Here is a 27,691-nt window from a genome sequence, read left to right on the forward strand (position 1 = left end):
CTTATAACAGCTACATAAAGGTCTAACATGCCACAGAAATGAGTGTCTTGGGATGGCATAGGGGTTAATGTTTGATCCTAGAGTGAGCTCTGAAATGTAGTTTTCTTCAATGGTTTGCTCAAGTCATTAATAAGGTACAAAATGAAATACTTTTCACTAGTGCTTCACTGGTTATCAGTAACCCATAAGCCTTGTTTTGCTGGCTGCTTACTGGTGCATTTAATAAAATAAAGATCACTCAGTGGTGCCGTGGGCAGCATGCAAGGTGATAGCCATATTTGCTTACTGTAAATACAAGAGAAAATCACACACAAACCGGCTGTAGTTTTGACAAGTATTAAGATCCCTCTTTACATCTGTACTTCTGTACCAAAGTGCAATTAGTTTTCCTCGCACAAGGATTTCTGTTTATCTTATTCTGCTTGATTACTTGAGTATAATCACACCATTTGCTTCATTGCTCCTGGTAGTAAGCTCCAGTTTTAAAAGGGGAGGATGCTTGTGTGTAAATTTACAGGATTCTGCTGTAAGACTCTTTGATTTATGTATCTAAGACAGTGTTTTTAAATTTTTGTTCTTTTAATTTTCTTTTCACAAGGTTTGATTCATATTCGGCAAATTCCTCGGCTTAATAACTTGATTTATGATGTATCCGATGTCAAAGACTTAGCTTTTAAATTAAAAAAGAAGCTATTCACCATTGAGGTAAGAGAGAATTTTTATATTTTAGTTCATGGTCTTGAGGTTAAATAGTCTATGCGTGTGTGTGTATATATATATATATGTCTGTGTGTACACATATATACATACACACATATATATGTATGTGTGTGTGTGTGTATATATGTATGTATGTATGTATGTATGTATATATTTTTTTACTTTAATGAAATTCTTAGAAAGTGTTTCCTGCTAATATTTTTATGTTCTTTTGGTGTAACAAAAAAATGTTAAACTATCTTATTTTTCCTCTTTTAATGGCATATCATTAGAGTATAGCAAAAAAGACTTTGTTTTCAATGTTGTTTGAAGTAAGCTCCAAACTTCTATGATAAGTATGGCATGCGTATTTCCAAGGCTTTCAAAACATATTTAATTAAATGGTAATGAGCTGTGCTTATTTGTGTGTGGAATGTGAATGCTACCCACAGTTGTGTATGGCTAAGAAAAGAGGATCCTTACCTATATTCTAAAAGCAGTTTTCTTTACTATTAATGAAATCACCTTTCCACTTTCCATGCTGAACAAAACAAAGTAAAATTTACACCAATGTCTTTATGTAAATTTTCTACAAAACTTAAACTTTTTTTGTGACCTTTATGCAAGCAATACTGACAGAAAGTAGTAGTATGAAAGATTTATTTCACCTTAATCTTGCTAAAGAGCAAATGAACATAGCACTATTAAGCAATTAGAGTTGATGTATTTATTAACGAAATAAATGCTCAGGGAGAGATGGCTTTTGGGTGATGTGATAGTTATCAGTATAGTCTGTGCAATTTTTTTTAACAAAGACATAAAACAGCCAAGCAGCCTTGACAAACCATTTTGTTTAATCTCTTTTCAAATGAAAAGCTCTTAAGCAGGCCACTTGTCTTAACTGCTTGAAACCATAAAAAGAGAGAATTGCCACCAATAAATTAGCATATTTTTAACTTCATCACCAAATGATGGTCAATGTGGCTTGGCACTGCTTTGGTGTTTGGGACTTCACCCTTAAGTGACCACTTTGGCCCTTTTTTGACCCTCTGCCCTCTTTAGCTGGCCACTTGATAAGGTAACTTAATGGTTCTCTCTCTTTTTCTCTTTCCCTTCACATTTGCAAGTAGCACTAACCTATAAATCATTGTAAGGGCCCTATCCAGTGACAAATTAATGTGCCCTCCTCCTAATTAATGGTCATCAATGTCCTTAATTATCTAATCCTATTGAGAGCAGTTAATAGTTAATCAGGCAGCCAGTTCTTCAAGCAGGCCATCTCTGCAGGAGTGTTAGAAGTTTCTCATCTGGGGATGCGCCCTTCAAAAGCCACTTAGAGCCAAGAGAACGAGAGTGTAGAAATACTGATTCTTGAGCTAATTTGCTTTAGTTCTCAAAAGAAACCATTGAAATGGAACCCAACACTGTAATTGTTCAAACTTTGTTTCAGTTTTTCTGATAGAATACTGAGAAATTTACCATTATTATTTACCAATATTAAGCAACATTTTGCTGAAAAATTTTAGAGGGATAAAGTTATAGTTAGTGTCACAAGGAAAGCATGCCTCATCATTTCCTTTTAAGTTGAATTTATATTTTTAATGAAAGATGTAAATTGTTTTTTTTTTTTCCTCTATATGACATCTTTCTTCCAAGATGAGTATTCTGACAACCAGGTCTAAGGTATCAAGTCTATCATCATACAAACTAAGCAAGCAGATTCCCTAGTGAAAAAAATATTGTACCTAGAGAAAAATGTAGCACTGTAGTGTGAATCATGTTTTCTCTGTCTCTGTCTCTGTCTCTCCCACTCCCTCTCCCTCTCCCTCTCCATCTCTCTCTCACACACACATATACAACACATACATGAACACATATTTGGTCTTTTATTGGGGATGAAGGATAGAAATAGAAGACCTTAATAATGTCAAGTGGAACCTCTCCTTTGATAAATTTAGGTTCCAGTAGTGACTACACTTTACCATTGGAGCTGATGTAAGATCTTTTATAAACCACATAGGTTTCTGTTCCACTTCCTCTCTTCTATTCCCAACATTCTAAACCAAGAACAATTAGAATTGATCACCCTGTGGTTTAGAAGCAATATTTGAAAACAAAACACAAATAGATGGTTGGTTTTTAAAAAGTTAATATTTAATACAGGTGATCAAATCCTTTACCTTTTTGACTTATAACCTAATCAATAAGGTATTTTTATACATAGAAAGGTAGGTAAAACACATTCCAAATAATTTATTTACTTATGCCATAAAATTCAATTTGGTGATTAGAAAAAATATGAATTAAAGAATGAAACAAACCTAATAGATGCATATATAGATATAATAGGATAAAATCATGTGGTTCACATAAGATTACATAATTTAAATATAGCATTTTACCTTCTAAAATGCATTCTCAAACAGATAGCAAGTTTTTGGTGATATATTATAGAGATTGGAAGCAAGAGGATTCCTTTATTAAGGGAAAAATTATCTATCAAGTGATATTGTTTTCATATGTACAACAAATGGTTTTTTTTAAACTGCTCTGATACTAAAAAAAATGAATAAAATGTATACTCTACTAGTCTGTAAAGTGTGAGACTATAATACAGCAGGCATTGAATCTGTGTTTTACTTTCAGAAGGGAAACGTGGTTTAGCAGGTAAAGCAGAAATAAGTTTTCTGATTCCACACAGGTAGATTTCTTACATGTTGGAATTTACTATGGTCACATGGTCTCAAAAGTTGGCATGGTTGAAAACAAGGGGCAAAAGAAATAGGAAAATGCCCTCTTCTCTATTTTAGGGTACCCTTTCTTTGATTTATTAAATGCCCATTTTATACATGAAAACTGATTTTTTTTTTTTTTTTTGGCCTAACTAACAGCCACCAAGGACCTCCCACAAGAGAGCAATTTTAGCCAGCAGTCTTAAATTTCTTTGAATGATTTGGAAAAGGCAAAAGAATATTTCTTTCTTCTTAAATGTGTATTATTCAGACTCAAGTGGAAACATTCATCTAATCATAGTAAATTTTTACTAATAGTATTCATCAGCTATGAAGCTGTATAAATTAGCCCCTCTACAAAAACCATAGCAGAATCACATCTATAGTAATGACACTAAAATCCTGGCATGCACCCTGGGTAAGCAGAAGAGAAAATTTAAGGTTGATTAAGTATGACTTCAGGTTTAGAACAATAGCTTTCCAATTCTTTGAAAATTCATAATCCTTGTAAACTGTACATGATAACTCTCTAGCATATTTGATTAACCATGACATACTACTTCTTTCTTGGCCTTACCACATAACCTTTATTCAATCATAGTAAGATTTACTAACCCTTTATTTTATACCAGGACTTCTATTGGCTTATTTATACTTTCTATATAGTAATTAAACATTTTATAACGAAAGGTTTTACTATGAAACTGTCTTTTTCATCTTCATATCTATCCCAGAATTAAGCACAGAGCTGTACACTTAGCAGGTATAAAATTTTTGCTGAAATATATGTATAGAGATAAGTTGTGGCATTTGAAAAATTGTCCAAATAATACAGCTATAAATACTATATAAGCTCCATTGGTCAAGTGACCTATAAATACTACCTTCTCCATTAAGTTCTGTAAGAAATATAATTTGGATGCAATAGCTTCACTTCTAAGCTGAAATAACTACTTAGACTTGTATTTTTTTTCAGTTTCTGTAATTTTTGCCTCTCTATTGTTGGGATGATCATTAACCAGTTTTTTTTCTTTATATTAGTAATTATGATGTAATTATAATTCCTAAAGTAGTAATATTTGGCCGAATTTGCGATTCATTGTGACTTCATTCTCATTTAATTTAATGACCTCATAACAGCAGCATTTTTACTTGCATTTAATAATATTTTGCTATTGTGATTTTCTGTAGTTCAGCTTGATCATATTTTAACACATTCTAATAATCTGATTTTCTAACATAAATAGTAATAGCATGTTATCACATTAGTTACAGTCTCTATATTAAAGTTATTACCAACAGAGTTTCTGCTTTGGTAATGGGACAGTTTTCCAGCTCTAAGATTCAGTGTTAATTTCAGGTCAGAAAGTATGATTACTGGGTTACCCTGAAATATACAAAAGGCATACACCATTCACTGCAAATTTTCAAAATAAGGATAAACAATACTTACATAGGCTTTAATTGGTCCAAAAATAGTAATTTTCATAAATAGTATATTTATGTGAGTCTTGCACCCTGCATGAATATTGAGAGCCCAGAAAATTGAAGTAAATTAAGACAGTCTCAAGACTGTCTTTAATTTTTCCCCCAGTTCCAAATGCAGGACTCCAATACCTCCCCAGTCATTAAGAACTTTTTCTCACAGAAGAATTGATTAACCAGTGTTTATTTAAGTAACAACTATTTTTGATGCACTTACTTAGAAAATTCATTCTTTAAGTATTAACACCAAAATATTAGATGCCATAAGTATAAATTAGTTTTGTATAGTACTATAATATATTTAATGTGATTCAGGAGAATTATTTGAAATTTTTACATATTGGAAAAACATAAACTCTTGCAAACTACAAGGATATCAGTCACTTTGACAATGCTGGACAATGTAGAGTTGCATGGTATCTTTGGTCCTGGGTTTCCTTACTTGCCAAATTTTGTATCAATAGGCTTTTGAGTTTTAAATGGGAAATAGAAAGGTGACTGTTTAGTATACCTAGAACTAAAGGGGAGAGATGGTTGACTTATTTGTCAGTTAACAATTATGTCACTAAAATAAAAAATGGAAACATAAATGTCTGCCTCAAGAGCATTAAGTTGTAGCATGATGAGCCATATAGTCCAATATGCCTTTTCTGATAATGATGCCCTCCACAAATATTGAAATGCTCAGTTCCCAGATAGATTGCAGTTAGCAAAAGAAAATCAAAGTGTAACATAGGCCTCTGTTCATATAGACCAAATCACTTATCAAAAGCAAATTCAAATGAGCATTTTTTAACAATGGAAATGTCATTTTCTCCATGTTTACATCTCAATATTCATTATATTACCATCACTGTATTTACACTTTAATTCCCAAGTAATGTAAACATACAGTATGGTCATATTGATTTCACAGACTCTCAAGAAGTTGGTAATACTGTGCTCTTACATATCTCACATGGCATAGTGAGCCTATCAAAAGTGCATACCACCTTAAGGGGAACACAGTTTTGAGACTGTCTAATCCTATTTCTTCCCACATTGGAATCTTAATTAGAAGAGATAAGGAAAAAAAAAACATCATTTAACTAAATTATTGTCTTGAATCTGTAGCAAAAGGTATAATCCGCAATTGGGCCAATTAGTGAACCCCATAGTTAGCTCTGCTGCAGCGAACAATTTGATTAGATCTGACACCATCCTAGTTCTCACTGTTGTTTTGCCAGGTATGATGGTCAGACTTCAAAGAGCTTGAGGCATCAGCAGGGCAAGGTTTGGAGGCCAGCTTAGGTCCGGTTGTTAATCTCTCTGCTAAAACCACAGCAGCTCTCACACAAAACAAGCTTACACGACACAATCATGCGGTATTAAAAGTTAGGGTTGAGTCATGCCAATTTGCCTTTGATTTTTTGATGATTGACCATAGATGGCTACATGACTAGACACACGCTAAAAGTATACTGACTAGGGAAGTTCCCAAATATTTGAAGTATTTTTTAACTTCCTATATAAACGTTGGGAAAGCTTATCCCCTCTCTGATCAAACTTCCAAAGTGACAGTACTATATCAGGGGGAAAATGAATACCTCTTACAGGCAGCCTGACTCCCAAACTTTTCACTTACCACTTCATAAAAATTAGTGTTTACGTTAATAATTCCTTAAGGAGAGTGTAAAAGGAAATTGTTTCTAAGTGGCAAGCTTTTTAAAAATCTATTAAGCACATGGAAAGAAAACATTTTTTCCTGAGTCATTTATGTTCACTGACAATTTTTCTGAAGTTTCTTTATAATTATTTTCCACTTAAATGTTGAGTAAAGTGCCCTTCCAGTATGTGATTGCATAAGTGTTCTTTTCTCTGCATTCTGATTTGTTGGAATATTGCAGTAATAGTGACATGTTTCCATTCTGAGAAAAGCCTAAGGCTGCTTTAGTATTATTCCGAATGATTGAAGCTGCCATCTTGCTGACTTTCCCTTAGGCAGCATAAGGCCTGTTTGCTTTTGTGTTCATTTCACATGCTTCCTGTGACTTGGGCTGGCAGAACATCATTGCTTCATTTGGCAAGGAAGAGTAAATTCATGTTTAGCTATTACGTTATCTTAAAGTTTCTGTATGGTCATCAGCAACTGAAATATTATATTTATACTTTGTTACATTAAGTGAATCCTGTTTCTTTGAGAAGTATTTTTAAATTAATCTTATGACACCTTGACTGTGAATAATTTTTATGTACAAATGGTCATTTTATAAATTGAACTTAGAGTCTAATATTTCACGTTGCACTTATTTTTCTACTAATTCTACTACATTTTAGTCAGGAAATATAATTAGCAAGACTGTGGCACAAAGCAAAAGTCTAATGTTTAGAATCTTGCCAAATAGTCTTCAGCCCATGAATCTGTTAAAGATCCTGTGGTATCCATAGTATAGTAATCTCACAGTTGAGACCAGGATAGTACAGATTCAGCATTGTCTAAGGATGAAAAGAGAAAAAAAAAATTCCTTCTTTCCTAAATTTTGCAGATACAGACATTTATTTATGTATCGCAACGCTTTAAGGATTTTCTTAAAACATTTGTAGAAGTGCTGTAGCAGAACTCACCCAGTTAATATGGTACTCCCTAAAACACTTTCTCCCACGATGTGCTGTTCATGGTGTCTAAGGAAAATAGAAACACAGGAAACAGAAAATGATGACAAATCATGGCTGTCTCATTTCATCAGCTAGATGGTAAGAACATATATTTTACGAATATAACCTCCAAGGTGCCTAGAAGAGTAATAACCGATTATAGAGCTTAATAAATACGGTATTTATGAGCTTTGTGATTATTGTAGGTAGCTTTGGGAATACTTTTATACCCAAAACATCTTTAGTCCTTCCTCAATGTCTTTGCCACCAAAAGTCCAGAATGTTCATCCCTCCATATGTTCGTGGCTTTTTCTTGTCATTGGATTGCAGATTAAATATCTGAATCTCCTTAGGGAGGTCTTCCCTCACTGGCCAATCTGAAGTATTCACTCAGTTATCTACTGTCCTGTACCCTATTTTAATTCTCAATGTAACATATATTACTATAGTTGATTATCAGTTAATTTGTTCTTTTTCAACTACTCAGCTTTATTTGCTGTAAGCTTCACAAGATTAGGGACATAGTTTTTTTCTGTGGCTAAATCCTGAGTACACACAGTAGGTGTTCCATAAATATTTGTTAAATTGTTAAAGTACTATTTTTAAAGTAACTCATGTCTACCACAGTGTATTTTAAAACATATGTTTGGGGAGTGCCTGGGTGGCTTCATTGGTTAAGCATCAGAGTCTTGATTCGGCTCCGGTCTTGATCTCAGAGTTCATCATATCGAGACCCACATCAGGCTCTGCACTGACAGCACTGAGCCTGCTTGGGATTCTCTTTCTCCCTCTATGCCCCTCCCTTGCTTGCTATCTCTTTCTAAAGATAAATAAACTTTGAAAGAAACAATGGGTATCTCATTTGCTCTCGGCATTGTGTTCAGTGCTTTCACATACACTACCATATTTAATCTTATTTGATACTCACAGGAACTCTTGCTATAGGCATTATTACATACATTTTTTTTATTGTTTATTTATTTTTGAGAAAGAGCTCAAGTGGGAGAGGGGCAGAGAGAGAGAGGGACAGAGGATCTGAAGCAGGCTCTGTGCTGACAGCAGAGAGCCTGATGGAGGGCTTGAACACACCAACTGTGAGATCATGACTTAAGCCGAAGTCAGATGCTTAACCAACTGAGCCACCCAGATGCCCCAACACACATTTTAATGTGAGGAAATATAAGGAGTTAGGTAACCTTCCCAAAGTCATGGAGCTAGGATTAAATCCAGAACTTATAACTCCATGTACAGAATTACACTGGAAAGTTAACATGTTCAGGAGCTCTGTTAATTATTATTGATTTAAAAATAAAAAGTTTTATTGAGTGTTTAACAGCTTGGGACTATTGCAAGTGCTTTATAGCCATTACCTCAGAGATCTCACAACTACTGATACCATTATTACCTACATTTTACAAGTGAGGAAATTTAAGGTTCAAAGAGATCAAGTAACCTAACCTATCCAAAGTCAGAGTTAAGAACTGAAAGAAATAACACTGATTCTAAAGCCTGGGCTCCTAAACACCAACTACTCACCACACCACAAGATGTACTCTCACATCTCATCGTGCATGAGCCAGAAAGCCTCTGCCTGGAGACATAAAAAAGAACAAACTTCAAAAATACACACACACGCATTCATATATAATCTGTTAAAATTCAAGTCAAAAATTCTTGTGTTCCTAGTAAGCATATCTACTCTATTTTTATTATAAATACCTTATAAAATTCAGATTGGATTAATCATAGCTTCTCCCTTATATAACATTAGGATTGTGAGAGTGTTCTTTCCTTATTTTTTTACTGACTTCTTGTATTTGGTAGGTATGGTTTTTTAATAAAACATTAATTTGCAAAAAACATAAAGCCATTCCCTAAAACGCTAGCCACTTCTGTAGGATTTCTAGATCTTAGGTGAGGAAAGTATTCCATACAAAGAAATGTGGCTCCCTTGTTTCAGTCCACTATTTTGATATGGTTCAAAAGTATCCCAAATTTAATTACAATAATATAGTATAATTAAGTTCACTTAAGTTCTATAGTCAGATATTTTTGCAAATATTAATTTGCTCATAGTTGCCATGTTGTTATAGCTTATATTTTTTAATTATTTTACGTATGTTATCTTTGAAGCCTCAAAAATTATTTGTGAGACAATTAAATTATATACAACTTATAAGGTAGTAAGGTACCAAATTCAGTTTTTCAAATTTCTAGTTTTTGCCTCCTTTTGATTTATCATAGCTGATTCTAATAAAGGTTTGATACATTCTTATTGATACCTACTTCTTTTTCTGTTGCATATGTTTTATTTATTGGAAGTCCTTTGAATACCACCTTTAAGCAAAATTAGCAGTAAATCTTATCATTGTGAATTTTTTTTATTTATCAATATTACTGACAAGGTTTCCTACAGTTTAATAGAAGAAATTGTGTTCCTCATTAAGGAAATATGAGATTACATATAAGTTATTAGTTTTTAAAAGGTAGAACATGGGGGACCATAATAAATAATTAAGAGAAACTAGGGTGGAATGGAAATGCCTTTCCCCAAAAATCTAGTAAAGCAGTCCTCTTATTTAAGTGGAAATTAAAGTTTCATCAGAGTTATTACTGTCACAACTCCATGCCACAGTGGACATTTCATAGAGCAGCCAGTTCAGGTTCTTTGTATCCGGTACAGTTCTCGTAAAGTTCCCTGAACTGTTGTGTCAGGTGCCGTCAAGTCAACCTGCCATTGTTGTAGAGAATCAGACTAAATCATTTTGTCATGAGCCTTCCAGAAATAAGAAACTTAACATGAATGGCTCAATGAAATGGAGCATTTGGTTTCAATATTTTGTAAGACTGTCAAAAATATATTGCACTCCTTCAGAAATTTCTGAGTAAAACAGTTGAAATATCTAACCCTATACGTTATTGCAATTTTGTTTTAAGTATCATTACTCAACATAAATAACTTCTGGAAGGTATTTGAGTATTTGGCTCTGCTTTCTTGGATATATGATTCTTCCCTAAACATTTCAAAGTTATAAAATTTCCAGGTATATAATTATTTAGTAGAAAGAGGGAAGAGGTGTCTTGTACTAAAATTAAAATTTCCTGTTATAAAATGAAACTAGTAACAAGTTTGAAATAACTGTTTTTGTTTCCAAAGGCTATTTATTAAAAACAAGGTTGTATTTGACTACATTTGTAATAACTTAATGAATTGTTTATGGAAGTTCTAAATATTTAATTCTTACATGATTGGAAAAGCAGCTTATCTTTCTCATCAATAGTCATCTAAAAGGCATTATTATGGTGTAGACTTAGATAAATGCCTCAAGCTTTTTTTATGTATATATTTTGACGGGAAGAGGGGTTGTGATATTTCTGCTCAACAACCTAAGAAGTGTTTTACCAACTTATACTGTAGCTATGGTGTGGCATTGAAAACCCTTGTAACAAAAAGCCTCTTGGTGCAATTAAAGGTCACTTGTACATATTGTAACAGGCTACTCATTTACAAGATCTTTGTTAAGGGTCAGTGCTATAGCATGAAATGGATTGCCCTTGTTGAGCCTGTAAATAAATGGGTCAACTTATCTTGTATTCAGTGGGTAAAGAGAAAAGCTAGCACAACACTAGTTTATTAATATTTTTACAAACAAATTGCTAAAGTGTTGGGCAAAACCAAATGCACTAGTACTATATTCTTGACATAATTATAGAAAATTATTAGAATATATAGCTACAGTTTTTAAGGAAAACCACTCACACACACACACACACACACACACACACACCCCACTTAAATATATGGATCACGTCCAGATATAGAAAAATAGCACAATGGTAGCCTTTAAATGTTCTTTACCATAAAACTAGCATGTTTCAACATAGCTAAGATGTATATACTCCATTTTTTCTGTATTGAAGTTCAGAATTTGTAAGGAATAAGTATGAAAAGTAATCAAACTGGATAGTGATTTATTTTCATTATTTTTCATAGCCTTTCCAATGCTTTGAGAGAAACAAATGGTGGTGCAGATAAAGTATTAGTAATGATATGTACTGAATGAATTCACTCACTTGATTTTTCAATAAATTAAAACTTTAGGATGAAAATAAAACTAATGATGAAAAGAAAATATTTTGTACCTTCTAGTAATTTTTACACATTTAGATTTTACGTTATATGTAAACACACATACATATACATATACATGAGGTATAAGTCATTTTTTGTTGTCAAAATCAAATTGTTGAAAGTATACTAATGAAATAAATTTATACTGCACTTTCTAGAATCCTTCCATGTGAAATTGACCTTTTAGATACATGGCTCTACACCCCTAATTATTTAGATACATGGCTCTACACCCCTAATACATGGCTCTACAACCCTAAGCACAGTGAAACATCATGATCATACTTAAGCATCTGTTGTAAAATATTGAAGCTTTGGGAAAATGTGGTTCACTTAGAGGTATAAATGCTTTAAACTTACCTCTGTTTTACTTATCATCATATCCCCTCTTACTAGTTCAGTCCCTGATCACGTGGATACTCAAAAAATAGTGAATGAATGAATGAACAAATGAATGTCCTCTTGATAGTGCCCAAAACATATTAGAGAGTGTGACTATGAAATCTCACCATTTCAGACTATATGCAGTTGTCTGATAATGCTAATACAGTTTTCATTAATAGTTAATATACTTCTAAGGTTTTGCATAAGTAAAATAACCTTCAAAAAATATCAGCTGATCCACTGGCAACAACATGGATGGACGGATAAGAGATTATGTTAGGTGAAGTAAGTCAGAGAAAGTCAAATACCGTATGATTTCGCTTATATGTGGAATCTAAAAAACAACAACAAGGGAATAAACAAAACAAAATATAAACAGACTCATAGAAACAAGAAATAAACTTTGGGTTATCAGAAAAGGGAGGATTGGGGGAGGCAGGAGAAATAGGTGAAGGGGATTAAGAAGTACAGACTTCCAGTTATAAACTAAATAAGTCATGCAGATGTGTACCGCATAGAAACATAGTCACTAATATATCAACTTTGTATGATGACAGATGGTAACTAGATTTATGGGGCTTATTTCATAATGTATAAAAATACTGAATCACTATGATGTACACCTGAAACTAATAAGGTATTGTATGTCAATCATACTTCAATAAAAACTTATTTCAAAATCAGCTAATAGTATAATGAACCATTATTGCTGAAATAAAGTTGAGTGGTACTCTTCAAAAATATCGGATAGGAAATTAGGAAATATATAATTTTTAGTTACCAAAAAGTGATTGGTGTTCCGTATGATTCATTATTTCCTTATTTTCATTTTATTCCCATTTGAAAATTGTTTTGAATGCTTCATCTTAAAAGATTTTATAATAAATTGTCTAAATTTTTAAAAGCCTTCCAGAGCTGACAGAAATCAGTTCTGATTGTTGGGTTTAAAATACCTATACCTTCTAACCCCCTTTGACCCAGTAATTGCCTGTTAACATGCCTGATATTCTCAGGCCAGTAAAGTGGATTTTATTGCCTATATGTTTTTCTGGCTTTTAGCAGAAAGATATTACAAAAGATTTGTGAGACTTAGGAATTAGGCATGAAATAATTATGTGCAATGGAATTTCAATACAAGATTTTGGTTAAATTCAGATTTAAATACATATTAGTAATAAAGCAACTAATATCACTTCCATAATAACAGAAATCATCAGAACTATAATTATTGAAAAATCATCCCGCTGACCTCTTTGTGCACATGGAGCTGACAGGTCCCAATCTAATTCTTTAGTTTGGCTTCTTAAGAATTTCCTCCTGGGAAACATTCTGGCCCGGATAGAAATTTAAGGACAATTATATTCAGAAGAAAAGCTTTATAGTGCATAATTTATAAATGAATGCATTTCCTTCATGGGTCCCATTGACTTAATGTGTTATTTAGTCAAGAAATAGAAAGATATTTTGGAAATGTGATCTACTCTTCATAGTGCCATAAATATGAACCATTTGCTTTAGCACTCAAATATTATAACATTGCCATCATTTTGTTGGAAGGATTCTTACAGTTTGGTTCATGTAAAATTAGACAAGTAAAAGACAATATTAAACCAACTTTGCCCTTGATGCTTTAAAGCATGAGGTTCATAAACTATGACCTGTGGGCCAAAATCACCCTCACCATTTTTAAAAATAAAATTTTATTGGAACACAGCCAGGCCTATTTGTTTATGAATTGTCTATGGCTGCTTTCATGCTACATCACTAAGCTGACATCTTATGGCATGCAAGGCCAAAAATATTTACTATCTGGTCATTTACACAGAAAGTTGGCTATAAATAGGAGCCACTATTTTAAAAGACTACATACTTTAAAGAAAATTTACTGAAGGAATTGTCAGTTAGAGGACATGATTAATAATGTTAAAATTAAGCTTTATCTGAGTAATAATAAATTCATATAATCACCTGATGTTTAGTTTGCACATTTTGAATTAATAATGCAGGTATGTCTCTTTAAGAAAATACCTAGATTTCTTAAAATGCTAAAATCAGAAGGGAGCTTAAAGTACTTCAAAGCCAGCTTCTTATTGTATGCACATATTTTCTCACCCAGCCTCTCTTCATGGGGAACCCACTTTCTTAGACTCACCCCATTTTACTCTCTACCAACTACAGTTGTTAGAAAATTCTTTCAGATGCTAAAGCAACTTCCTACCCATTAGTACTAATTCAGCTTTCTGAAGCCATACATTAATTGCTATTTTCTAGATAATGTAACTGGATTCCTAATAAACACCTAATATATGAGGAACAATTATAATTTATGTGTATATCTTATTTTTCCCTAGATTTTTTATTTCTTTTATAAAACACAAAATTAACCATTTTATGCTATTTATTATACACTTAATTTAGAATCTTAATCATGAAGCCCATATAATTTTTAGAATATCCTAAAAAGGAACCTCTTCTCTTTTTCTTTAAAATAAAGCATTAATTAGAAATATGAAAGTAAGTCTTGAATTCTCAAGTAAAAAAGGCTTCATGAAGTACAGGTCCATACCTGTAATACTTTTAAATATTAAAAGTCAGTATTTTTGTTTTTAGCATGTTTGAACTCACAAATGAGCTTCAGATGATTAAAAGTGAGAAAGTTATCACTGAATATGATTTTTCACGTTTATTGTAACCTATTTAAGATATTTTTACCAGAGATAAGTTAATCAGAATGTAATATTAAACTTTTGATGACTGAATAAGAAGCATAAGGATATATTTCTAACAGGTTTTGATTTTATCAGCAGAAGTATGCCAAAGAAAGATTAGCTGCTAATTATCCACAGTATCTAGCATGTGTAATTGATAGCCAAATTAAAACAGAATGTTTAAGCGGCCACTCTGGATCAAGAAGTCTTGCTTATTTTTTACTTTTTTTTTTTTTTTTTTTTTTTACTGCAGGAATTTCTTAGGTAAGGAAATAAGACCATATTAAAGTTTCAAATATAAATATATTATTACAAGTAATTTGGGGGCTGGTCAGATTACTTTTAAGCTATAGGAGACTTGAGTTGCCATTTTAGTTAGAAAATTTAAACATGTGAGGACAGCGTTAATCAAAATTACTTTTACGTAATGCATATTATTATTTTTTAAATAGTTATATGAAGATTAAGCCTTTGGCATTTGCAAGTTGTTTTAAAATTAGATAAAACCAATTCTTTTCAAAGGTGTTTATAATGTAGAATAGAAAAGAAGATGGCATGAAACCACACAAAAAGGACTCAACTTAGTGTTTTCAGCCTAATAAAAATGTTGTAAAAATACTTGTAAGCTTGAAAATCACACTAGCTATTCTTGTTTCAAATTCTGTTTAATATATTGTTCTGTATGATTTTATAATAAACAGATTACTCCTTGAACAGGAATTAAGAATAAAGCTGCCAGGAAGGGGTTTTGTTGTCAGAGTAGTTCCCGCCTCATGTTTTGTAAGAGATTTCATGGTCCCATTGTAAAGAGTAGATGATTTAAAACGTGTTCCCAAGATAAACTTTCCCATTGTCATTAATGAGGATGGATAATACTGAGTGACAAGTGCATTAGGAATGACACAGAAAGAGCTGTTAGATTTGTCAGAGCATATCACTTCAGGCAGTGACACTTGAGGACATTCTTTTTGTGGATATTCAGTTGGGTGGGGGGGTTGATTTAAAGATACCAAAGTTTGTGTTTGCTAATAGAATGATGTATTTTACAATTTATAAATATATATTTTCCAGTGTTTAGAAAATATTTGGAAGGTTCTTTAGATTAAGTTCCTCCACATACTAAGTTTATACCCTTACTATATCCTGATTTCTTTCTTAAAAAGTCATCAAATTATGTAACATTTAAATGTTAATATATTTCCACAAAAGTGATTTTTCTTTTAAAAAGTCTTCTTGGAATATTCAACTGAAGGGAAGAGAGTAAAAATTACATAAATTTGTAAGAAGTATCTTAATCCTGTGTATAAGAGAGGACTATTTATTCTGCATCACGATGAAAATAAAGATTTTGAAATAAGATAATACATGTAATTTATATTGTCTTTCTAAAAATATATTACTTTAGAGGAACATGTTTTAAATATTAATGAACAATTAATAATGTATGAGCTTCCTGGTTTTTAAAGTGTTTCCAAACTATAATATGCCTCTCAATTTCGATTTTGAACATGCAATTGGTCACTTTTTCGCCTTGATTCATCTTTCGTGCTGCCAACCAAATTTTTTCTCTGTATACCTTTTTGACACTAATAATGACTGAGTCTCTGTTCATTTGAGTTCAAGATTTCCCAAGCGGCAATTTGGGACTAGGATAAACTATCTATCATGATTGCATACCACTAATCTGTCTCAAACAAACCACCCTATGACTGAAATTATATTTGACAGTTCACCTCTTCTTGATGAGCCTGAGGTGAACATAGCTACGGACCATCCCTGGGAGGACATGGCAGCTAGTCCATATGCTAGAAAAGGTCCTTTTATTTGTGAAACAAGACTTAAACTATGCCTGTAACAGAAGGGTGATATTTCATTTTCTCTCTCTAATTTTTCCAGTTTTCATTAGGAGAGCTTTTATACTACAAAAATGTTTTTACCCAAAAATGTTTGGGAGACATTTTCTGCTGTTGTAAGTACTACCTAGAGGTTAGCTTCATTGTTGTTAAGAAATCATAGTCCTTTTAAAAAATATTTGTGCTTTCTAAAATGTTCTCTTATCTATATACTACAATTGTCGAAAATCAAATATTTTCTATTAGTATTTTGACTCTTACCAGAATTTACCAGTTCTTGAACCATCTCAGTAAATTTTTATATTACAAAAAAGTGTTTTTTAAGAAGGGTTTAATTATCTCATTTTAACATAAGAATATTTTTCAAAATAAATTTCAAGTTTATTTTAAAGATTAAAATTTATTTTGAAGATTTATTTGGAACAATAAATTGAACACTGTAACAGGAAATACTTTAATTTTTTTATAAAGATTCCTTATGTAGACTTTAAAATAAACCTACTGCTTTATATTCTTTCTGTGAAACTTCTTCCTTTGGAATCAGAAATTATCAAATATTTTGAGATAATGGACAAGGAGATGTTAAAGCACTTACTATTAACATCTTGGAGAAATGAGAAATCTGAAGTAATTTTCAAGAATGTATATAGAGGGTTTAATCATAAGGGTAATTTTAACAACCAACATGGAGAACCAAGTGAATGTGAGATTTAACTTGTAAAAGAAAAGATTGAGGTTATTTAAACAAAGGCACCTGGATATTAAAGTGGTTTTTCAAAGACCACATTTAGGAGCTTGTTATAAAATGGTATCTTTTTTAACCTGTCCTGGATTCTTGAAATGTGATTCTATTTAAAGATATTCAAATGGCATGAAAAGTTTGGCTCATGTTAGCTCATCAGAGCAATCACTTAACAAGTGTATTACTAATTGTCCTTTAGTTTAAATTAAAGTTTATTATAACCTTGGAAGGATTCCTTTTAATAAGGGCAATATTTTCTCTAATTTCTTCTCATTTCAATAATTTATCTAATACAGTCTACACAGAGCCTTTCTAAAGTAACTAATGTCAACCATCAACTTTATTCGGAAATTTTTTTTAGTTTTTTTTAATGTGTACTTATTTTTGAGAGAGAGAGAGCGTGAGCAGGTGAGGGGCAGAGATAGAGGGATACACAGAATCTGAAGCAGGCTCCAGGCTCTGAGCTGTCAGCACAGAGCCTGACTCAGGGATCGAACTCACAAACCATGAGATCATGACCTGAGCCAAAGTCAGAAGCTTAACCCATTGAGCCACCCAGGCACCCCTATTTGGAAATTTATGCCAATTAATTTCCTAGTATCACAGAGATAATTATTTAGTCAATATAGTAAGTGAAACAATCATATCTTTAATGCAATATAAATAAATTTTAACAAATTTAATCTTCTTTAATTTTTATTATTTTCTACACTATTTTTATTTCAACTAATATAATGGTTACCAGTGAGCCACGTAAGATTTTGGTAACACCCAGAATAAATATCCTGAAAAAAGTATCAAAATAAACTATATATTTCCACATTTTTAATTTCAACTATATAATTTTTACTAGTGAGCTGCATAATATACTTTAATGATGTATTTCTGAAGAAAAGGAAGCACTATCAAAGTAAATTAGTAAACTATATATTTTTTATTTCAAAGCAGTAAAATGAAAAAAGTCTAACTTATACACTAATTCTAATGGTAGGCAGCTTTAATTTTATGCTAAATTTTAACTTAGGCAGTAAAAGCTGTGATCCATTCATCTTATCATACTCAGTTACTCCTCCCATCTAATTATATGATCATTAAATGTACTTTTTTATTATAGGATGCATCTGCATATTTTTTTAAATAAAATTACTTCCATTTTTCCCACAAGCATCTATTTTCTAATCAGAAGAGTTGATACTACATTGCTTTGCAGTAAATATTCAAAAATGTAAAAATGGTAATTATTGAATAGTTATGATCTGAAAATGTAATTGCTTCATTTGGAAAGCAGAATGGTTATTTTAAATTTAGAAAATAAGTGGATTAAAATGATGTTTTGTGTAATATTTAAATAATTATGCTTTTTGTTTTGAGTTTTAATATAACCTTTCTTTAATATTTTAAAAAATATACTTATATGCCTAAGCATAGTACACCATGAATTTTATGAAAAATATGACAAGAAAAGAAAGTAAAATGGTCATTCCTTTGAGTAAATGTTACATAAAATTATCATGAGAAAAGTCTTAACACCATCAAATAAGACAAAATTATTGTGCCTTCAGACTGTTTTTAATAAAATGATTGGCAACATTCAAGTCACTTTTTTGTATCAAGAAGGAATAATTCTTTCCCACTAAAATAATTCATTCACTCATCTTTGCTTTAAAAGTTGGGATGAAATTTACTTTGGTGCCGTGTGTGTGTGTGTGTGTGTGTGTGTGTGTGTGTGTGTGTGTGTGTAAGAGTCCCATAGAGAGAAGTATGATAAATTCTGTCAGATTTTTTAACATCTTGACCTACAATGAAATGTTTGTTATTTCACTATAATGTAAATGCTGAGTCAACTGAAGTTTCAAGGACTAATTATGTAAGAGCCAGATTAACCATAGATTTTTGTTCATTCATTCAGTAAATATTTACGGAGGTACTTTTAAGTGAATCTTTAATCTAGTTCAGTGCCCTTTGTCAAAATACATATCCTTAGATCTGGCCTTTGGCAACCTCTTTAGCCTATCTCTTACCTGAACTCCAAGTTGCAGCCTGACTCATGGACCTGCAGTCCCCATGGTGGCCCAATTTATCACTTCCAGGTCTTTTGTAAATGCCAAAAATATTCTCCCTTTTCTTCCAAGTATTCTTGCCAGATCAATCTCATTCTTCCTTTAGTTAGATGTCACTTCCTCTAAAATGTCTGTCCTGATTCTCCAAGGCCAGGTTAGGTAGCCTACCCCTGTACTCCCAGAATACCTTGTAAATGATCTCTATTTTAGCACTTACGAACATTATTTTAACTTTTTGTTTCCTTGATGTTTCTATCTACTCTACTGTAAGCTGGTAGCAGAGATTGTGTTATGTTCTTGTTTACCAATGCATCCACAGCACCTAACACAGGATCTAGCACACAATAGGTGTTTAGTAAATATTTGTTGAATGAAAAGTGAAAAATATTACATCTGTAAATATAATATGTCTGCTACATATATCTGCTAAATATCTAACTACATCTCTCTTTCTTTTAATTGTCATAAAAACTCTTAACATGAGATCTACCCTCTTAATCAGTTTTTAAGTGTACCATACATTATTGTTGGCTGCAGGTACAATATTGTACCCTGACTACATCTTTAAATAACTCTCCCTATGAGTCTGAGTTGTCTGCTCTTTGAGGAAGAGCACTCAGTAATCAATTCTCAAAGCCCAAATGCAGGACAACACTTTCCCTGACGTAGTAACCATACCAACCTGTTTTAATTTTCCCTAATTACCAAACAGTTTCTTGTCTTTAAGGTTGGTATGCTTCCCCATATCAACCTATAACTTTAAACACACACACACACACACACACACACACACACACACACGCACTTTGATACCTAACTGGATCTTTGTTTTTGGTGATGATTTTGCTACCTCCTTCTCTATGCCACTGATCCTTCCCTTCCAATATATTGACTTCTTTTTAAATCTTTGGTTTAATGAGAAACTATTATTTGGTATATTAAAACACTATCATATAATTTTAATTCAAATTTAAATGCATTTTTAGCTTGCCTATATTATGTCTTTCTCTTGCCTCTATAGACATGTGGTAAAGATTCAGTATGAATACCCATCAGGATGACTAATTAAAGCCAAACCAACTGAGCATTTAAAATACACGCTTGAAATAGAGGGGAGGTGCCAAGCTGATAACATCTTGATAACACTGGATAGTAAGATCCCATGGGCCTACATATTCATTGTTCCTAGTCAATTGACATTTATATCTATTATCACTTGAGTGAAACATGATTAATTATTTTATGATAATTTGGATCATTGTTTAAAATTAAGTTTGGAAGTGTTACGTCCTGGCCATCTTCTTTTACCATTCCTTTAGAGGATTGGGAGCCACCCTGCTATTTAGGGAAGATGATTTCTCCTTCCAATTATTACATAATAAGCCTCATTGTTTTCTAAATAGGAGACTCCTTTTCACTGCTCTAAGAGTAATAATTTTATGCTGCAGACATCAAAGATGAGGATAAAAATGTCACATTGTGATTCTGTCTGCATGACACTCCACAATAATACAAAGTGAAAAATTCAAACAAAGAGAGCCTTTTGCTTTTTCCATGGTGTCAAAAGTCATGTTTCTCAGTTTTTCTTCTCTAAATTGGGCATTAAAATAAACATTTTTATATTATTTAGGAAGTTGTAATTATATCTTGAAATTTTATTCATAAAATCTTTCCCCCCAAACACTCTTTTTCATAAGGTCATTTTTTTCAACCAAGAAATAGGAATTATAGTTTCCACTTTTTAATTAAATCCTAGCTATTTTAGTTGGAGATGTATTGCCTTAATCCATATGTAATGTGTTTATCACTTAGGAAACATTAAAAATATGGGTTAGTAATTTTGTATAATGCCATAATTATATCTTTCATCAGGATAATTATGTAAAAGTAAATAAAGGTAGGGCTAAGATAATACCTAATTTAGGATGCCTTTCAAACGTATAATGCTTATAATTAAAGATTTCAAATAGAAAGTAAGGGGCCTTAGTTTCCTTACACATTAGCCTAATTTTCAAAATAAAACCATAAAAGTTAGTTAAATGGTTTCTTTGCTCACACACTTCCACATGGAATCACAACTGTCCACTTAGAAGCTTTTTGTAGTAATAATAATAATAATAATAATAATAATAAATTGTTAATGTCTTTACACTAGAGAACAGAGCTTAAAAGGTGAATTTTGTAGCTCATCTAACATGCAAGACTGAGAGCAGAAATAGTTTAACTGGCTTGTGCCATTGGAAAATATCTAAGATTTGCAATGGGAAGTATGCAATTATTTATTTCATATTACTTAAACCACTGCAAGAAAATATCACGCATTATCAGTCATTAAAAGTAAACATCATGCATTGTACATGATTTCATAGATTTAATACATTATAGATAATGGCTCACTAAATTGAGATACCAGATTTTCTGTCCTTATAAACAGGATATCTCCCCTTTTTTCCAGTTAGACTAAAAGGCACATAACAAACACCTAGCCTAGCGTCTAATAACCATCACTGATATATGCACATTCAGATGCAGATAACTCAACATAAATGCCCAAAAAAACACATCCTCACAACAACCTTTCCAATGGCACGTTGAGGTTTCCAGTGAATAACAGCTGCAGCATCTAAGGATAGAAACCAACCACAAGACCTACTTGCAAAGTGACTGTGAAAAGCGCTCCTCTTCCCCTGACTCTGCTGCATACAGAATTCTGTGTACCTCTGAAGTGGTCATGCAACTTAAGGTTTAGCTTCAGACTGCTAAAGCAGGTCAAATTCTAGGTCTGCTACAATATTACCATTCTCTCGCTCCTACCAAGAACTTTGTTTTAAGCAAAGTTTTAACTTTGTCTTTTAGCTGCTTAGTATTCATTTTTGTTTCTCTGGTAGGGGCATAGGTGGAGGGTGAGGGGTGTGGGGTGGTAGGGATGAGGCTGATGACTGTCACTCTTCAACCCTAATTTCTGATACGAATAGTAAGACCTCTAGATACCTCTGTAGCTCACTCCATAGCCTTCACCCGCCTACTCAACTAGACCCAGTTTTAAGTAAGTAATGGTGACAGAGCTGGCATAAGTGTACCCTACAATCATCTCATTGTTGTTACATGAGTCAATAAAGGGCTTCTCTGTTGCAGAAATTTCTAAGACTACACAAGTTGTTTTGTTACACTAAAGTTGTATCAGTTATAACTTTTAAAAATATATAAGCCATCATTTGGGACTTTGAAGTCTTGTTGTAAAGACAAATGTAAAGACAAATGTAAAGACATTTTGTTATAAATGGTGTTTATTCTTACTGTGAAAATCTACATGTAATTTCTCAAAAATGACTTTTACTGAGCATATGTGAATTAGAAGTGATAACTCAAACAGCCATTACATGCACAGTCTGTTTACTACACAATTCTAATAACATGTTCTCAAATGGCTTCCATATGAACTGATAATATTTTGTTAAGTATGGAAGACTAAAACCCAGAAATTAATAAAACTATCACATCACAGTAGTTTTTGATAAGATCTCAGTTGCCATGTTTTTGATGTATAAACTCTCATCCCATTATCAGTTATCATAACAAACTATGCTGCTTTAATTATCAAACCTTTATAGGTATAGATATGAATTATTTAAAAGAAAACACCTGAAAATATTTCTTTAAACATGCCAAATATGTTTGGAATTTCTAGTACATAATATAATGTGCTAATATTTACTTCTCGATTCTTTTGATTATGTATTCAGTAGCACATCATTATTTAATGGAACTGGAGGATTTCTTAGAGATGCTATTAGGCTACAACTTATTATTTAAGAACTCCTTTGGGGCGCCTGGGTGGCGCAGTCGGTTAAGCGTCCGACTTCAGCCAGGTCACGATCTCGCGGTCCGTGAGTTCGAGCCCCGCGTCAGGCTCTGGGCTGATGGCTCGGATCCTGGAGCCTGTTTCCGATTCTGTCTCTCCCTCTCTCTCTGCCCCTCCCCCGTTCATGCTCTGTCTCTCTCTGTCCCAAAAATAAATAAAAAACGTTGAAAAAAAAATTAAAAAAAAAAAAAAAAGAACTCCTTTGACCTAAGGGATGTAGTAAATGACCATAAAAACAAACCAAAGTGTGACATTTGGAGGTATCCAGCATGGTAATACTATTAACAATTCTTCCCTCTCTCTACTGCATTGAAAAAGGTAAAGTCACTGTTACTGTGGTTTTTTTTTTTTTCTATGTAAGTAAACAGTACAAGATCTGTGTAGAACCTCTTGAAACATTTATTTAATAGAGTATTTAATAGAAGACCATTTAGTAAACCTTTTAGAACCTTTTAAAGATTGTAGAACATTTTATTTAATAAAGGATTCACACCAGACCATTGAAGATACATTCTTCACTTACTAAATAAAGGGTAAAAATTGCCTCTGAGTTGGTGTGTTAAATTGCTTGTATGCTCTTGGCATTTTAATAGGAAGACTAAGTGTGATGCTACCATTCATCACCATGTCTTCGGTTGACACATTTTCTTTAATAAAATATAGAATATGAGAAAACATGTATTTCTGTCTAATTTGAATAGAAGTCTGTATTATGAGTATATTTGGAAAGCTATGCCAAAACACTTGATATGGAAAGTCTCATTTATAAGGCTGTTAATATGAGTTACCTTTTTAGCGTGACCTACCAAACATTTTTCTTCATTTTGCCATTTATGCATCTTAGGATTGGAAGTAAATGAAGCTAAAACATTCTTCCCTACAGCATTGGGGTTTTTACATAAGGCCTGTTTGAAAAATGCCAGGGCATGGTTTTTCTCTCAAACCCGAAGACACTCACAAAATTACACATGATTTATTCAGGAACAGGAATTCTGAAACAATTTAATTTTACATTTATGAACTGAGTTTACATTCTGTCCATATTACTAAAACAAAGCTGAATATTACCTCTTTATATATCAGTAACAATATCTTCATTAATTCAGGGTTCTGATACCCAATTTAAAAGAATAATAAAAAAAAAGGACCTGGGATTGTAAAGTGTGCTAGGCGTATTTGTACATGATGTAACAGTAATGAAGTTTTGGAAATTACTGAGGCTAAACACTTGGTAATTGCTGCAACCCTCTTTTTCCCTTTGTTATTGCTTATCCTACAGAAAAGGCAGTTACTTATCCATCTGATTTCCTTAGCAAATAAATTCTTTGCAAGGAAGAGAAATCATCACTGTCAAATAGAAATGAAAAGGGAGGGCAGGAGAAGGAAGAGATTGTGACAGATTGAATGGATGGAGTTCTTGCCCCTGGGAGTCATGAAAAGGAACATGACATAGCAGTTAATACACTTAAACTTTTTTAAAAAATGTATATATTAAGCACATGCAATGTTAAAGTTATGACGTAGGCAGTGAGGGAAATGCAGACATTCCACATGGTTTGTGTTCTCACTTCACCTCTTAGGTACTTTTTTAAAAATTCAAATATTGAAATACAATATCATATTAGTTTGAGATCTCTTAGGTACTTATACTATAGAAGTAATATAAGAACCACCTCTCTGAAAACACTATATTCACATAATCTTTTTCAGGTGTTTAGAGTAAGATTTTTTTTCTCCTTCTTAATCACTAGTTACCCAACATCCGATCTGACAGAAAATCCTGCTGACTCTGCCTTTAAAATATATTCATAATGACACCAATTTTCACCACCACCAGTGCTACCATTCAGTCCAAGCCATCATCATGTTTTGCCTGGATCATTGAAATGGCCTGCTAAGTAGATACCTGCTTTTAATCCTGATCTCCTTCAATTGTTCTCACACAGCAGCCAGAAGGACGATTCTTTTAAAACATAAGATACATCAGGGGCACCTGGGTGACTCGGTCAGTTAAGAGTACGACTTCGGCTCAAGTCATGATCTCGTGGTTCCTGAGTTCGAGCCCCACGTCAGGCTCTGTGCTAACAGCTCAGAGCCTGGAGCCTGCTTCAGATTCTGTGTCTCCCTGTCTCTCTGCCCCTCCCCTGCTCATGCTGTGTCTCTCTCTGTCTCTCAAAAATAAATAAATGTTAAAAATTAAAAAAAAAAAACATAAGATACATCATATCATTTCTCTGTCAAAACTTTCCATCAAATCTCCATCTCACTCAGAAGTCCTTTGGTGGCCACCAAGACCCCACACCACCTGGCTGCCTTACTTCTCTGTTTTTATGTTTGATTCCTCTCCCCACAGTTGCTCTGATTCAGCCACACTTGGTGTTCCTTGCCATTCCTCCTTGCTATTCCTTGATCATGCCAAGCGTTAGGGCCTTTGCTGCCTGTTCCCTTTGCTTGAAATGTTCCTCTCTCAGATCTTTTCATAACCAACTTCCTCACCTTCAAATATTTGTTGAAATATCACCTTCCTAATGAAGCTGTTCTGACCATCCATTTCAAAGTAGCAGTTTACATACCCCCATTCTGCCATTCCTAGTTACTGCCATTCCTAGTGATCTGCCCTATATTTTCCATAGTGCTTACTACCTTTTAACAAGAATATCATTTTCCCATTTATTATGTTTGTTGATTTTCCATCTTCTTGTACTAGGAGGTGAGCTTCACAAAAACAAGGATTTTTCTCTGTTTTGTTTAGAACAGTCTGACACATGATAAAGTGTTCAAAAACCACTTTTAAGGTGATAAATTTGTCTCACTTTACCTCAGACTATCTCATTTTCCTCCCGTTCCCTATTTAAATTGGGTACAAGCAGGAATGTATTTGGGAACTAATATTAGTAGTAATAATAATAATGAAATCACTTGTTGCTGTGGCAGACACTATACCAAGCACATTACCTATATTGTGCCATTTAATCCCCACAACTAGTCCTCAAAGTCAGGAGGCATAGGTTAAGTCACTGGCCCACGGTCACATTTCAGGTGAATGGCTAAGCTCCAGTTCAACCCGTAACAGACTCCAAAGGCCAACTCTCTTTGTAGCTTTGAGTTATAGCCACCTTTAGTTTTATGCAATATTAATTTTCTTTTTTATGTTTATTAAACAACAGTGACAAAAGAACTATACAGTACCAACTGTGAAATTAACTGGCTACTGATTTGCTTAATATCATTCTGGGGGTTATTTATCCCTTCTTTTTAAGCAACTGTATTTAAAGATAAATACTGGCATTTGAACTTTGTAATTTCAAGTGATAGAAATACTATATGGCTTTTAGATTGAAGAGGGTATTCATGATATCTGCTATATTCTTGAAGAAAACTTGGAGAGAATGCAGGGGACTGAAATTATCATATAAGTGAGGCATTGAGTAACATGAATTTGCCCAAAAACAGAGGAAACAGAAGAAGAGGTATAAAAAGTGAGGTAATATTAAGTGGCATGGTAGGGATCATATTCATGTTTTTTGTTTAAGTATTCTCTAAAATATTTTTTTAAATATAATTTAATGTCAAGTTAGCTAACATATAGTGTATACAGTGTGCTTTGGTTTCGGGGTTAGATTCCCATGATTCATCACTTATAAACAACACCCAGTGCTCCTCCCAAGAAGTGCCCTCCTCAATGCCCATCACCCATTTTCCCCTCTCCCCCGCCCACCTCCCTCCCATCCACCCTCAGTTTGTATTTAAGGATCTCTTATGGGTTTGCCTCCCTCTCTGTTTGAAACTATTTTTTCCCCTTCCCTTCCCCCATGGTCTTCTGTTAAGTTTCTCAAGTTCCACATATGAGTGAAAACATATGATCTCTGTCTCTCTCTGACTGACTTATTTCACTTGCCGTAATACCCTCCAGTTCCATCCACGTTGTTGCAAATGACAGGATTTTATTCTTTCTCATTGCCAAGTAGTATTCCATTGTATGTAGAAACTACATCTTCTTTATCCATTCATCAGTTGATGGACATTTAGGCTCTTTCCATAATTTGGCTACTGTTGAAAATGCTGCTATATAAACATTGGGGCACATGTGCCCCTATGAACCAGCACTCCTGTATCCTTAGGATAAATTCCTAGAAGTGCCATTGCTGGGTCATAGGGTAGTTCTATTTTTAATTTTTCGAGGAATTTCCATAAGAGTGGCTTCATAAGAGTGGCTTCATAAGTTTGCATTCCCACCAACAGTGCAAGAGGGTTCCCGTTTCTCTACATCCTCGCCAACATCTGATTCCTGAGTTGTTAATTTTAGCTACTCTGACTGGTATCATTGAGATGGTATCTCAATGTGGTTTTGATTTGTATTTCCCTGATGATGAGTGATATGTCTTTTCATGTGTCTTTGC

General features: G+C 33.2%; 1 protein-coding gene across 2 annotated transcripts in view; it reads left to right on the forward strand.

Annotated features, from left to right (window-relative positions):
* Positions 1-27,691, forward strand: part of ELP4 (elongator acetyltransferase complex subunit 4) — a 241,518-nt gene that overhangs the window by 116,957 nt on the left and 96,870 nt on the right. For both annotated transcript variants that reach the window (XM_007082024.3, XM_007082025.3), the window contains exon 9: positions 599-705. In XM_007082024.3, coding sequence (XP_007082086.1) covers positions 599-705 — 107 coding nt within the window. The remainder of the gene's footprint in view (positions 1-598; positions 706-27,691) is intronic.

The sequence above is a fragment of the Panthera tigris genome, chromosome D1 (assembly GCF_018350195.1).
Source record: "Panthera tigris isolate Pti1 chromosome D1, P.tigris_Pti1_mat1.1, whole genome shotgun sequence".
Taxonomy (NCBI): Eukaryota; Metazoa; Chordata; class Mammalia; order Carnivora; family Felidae; genus Panthera; species Panthera tigris.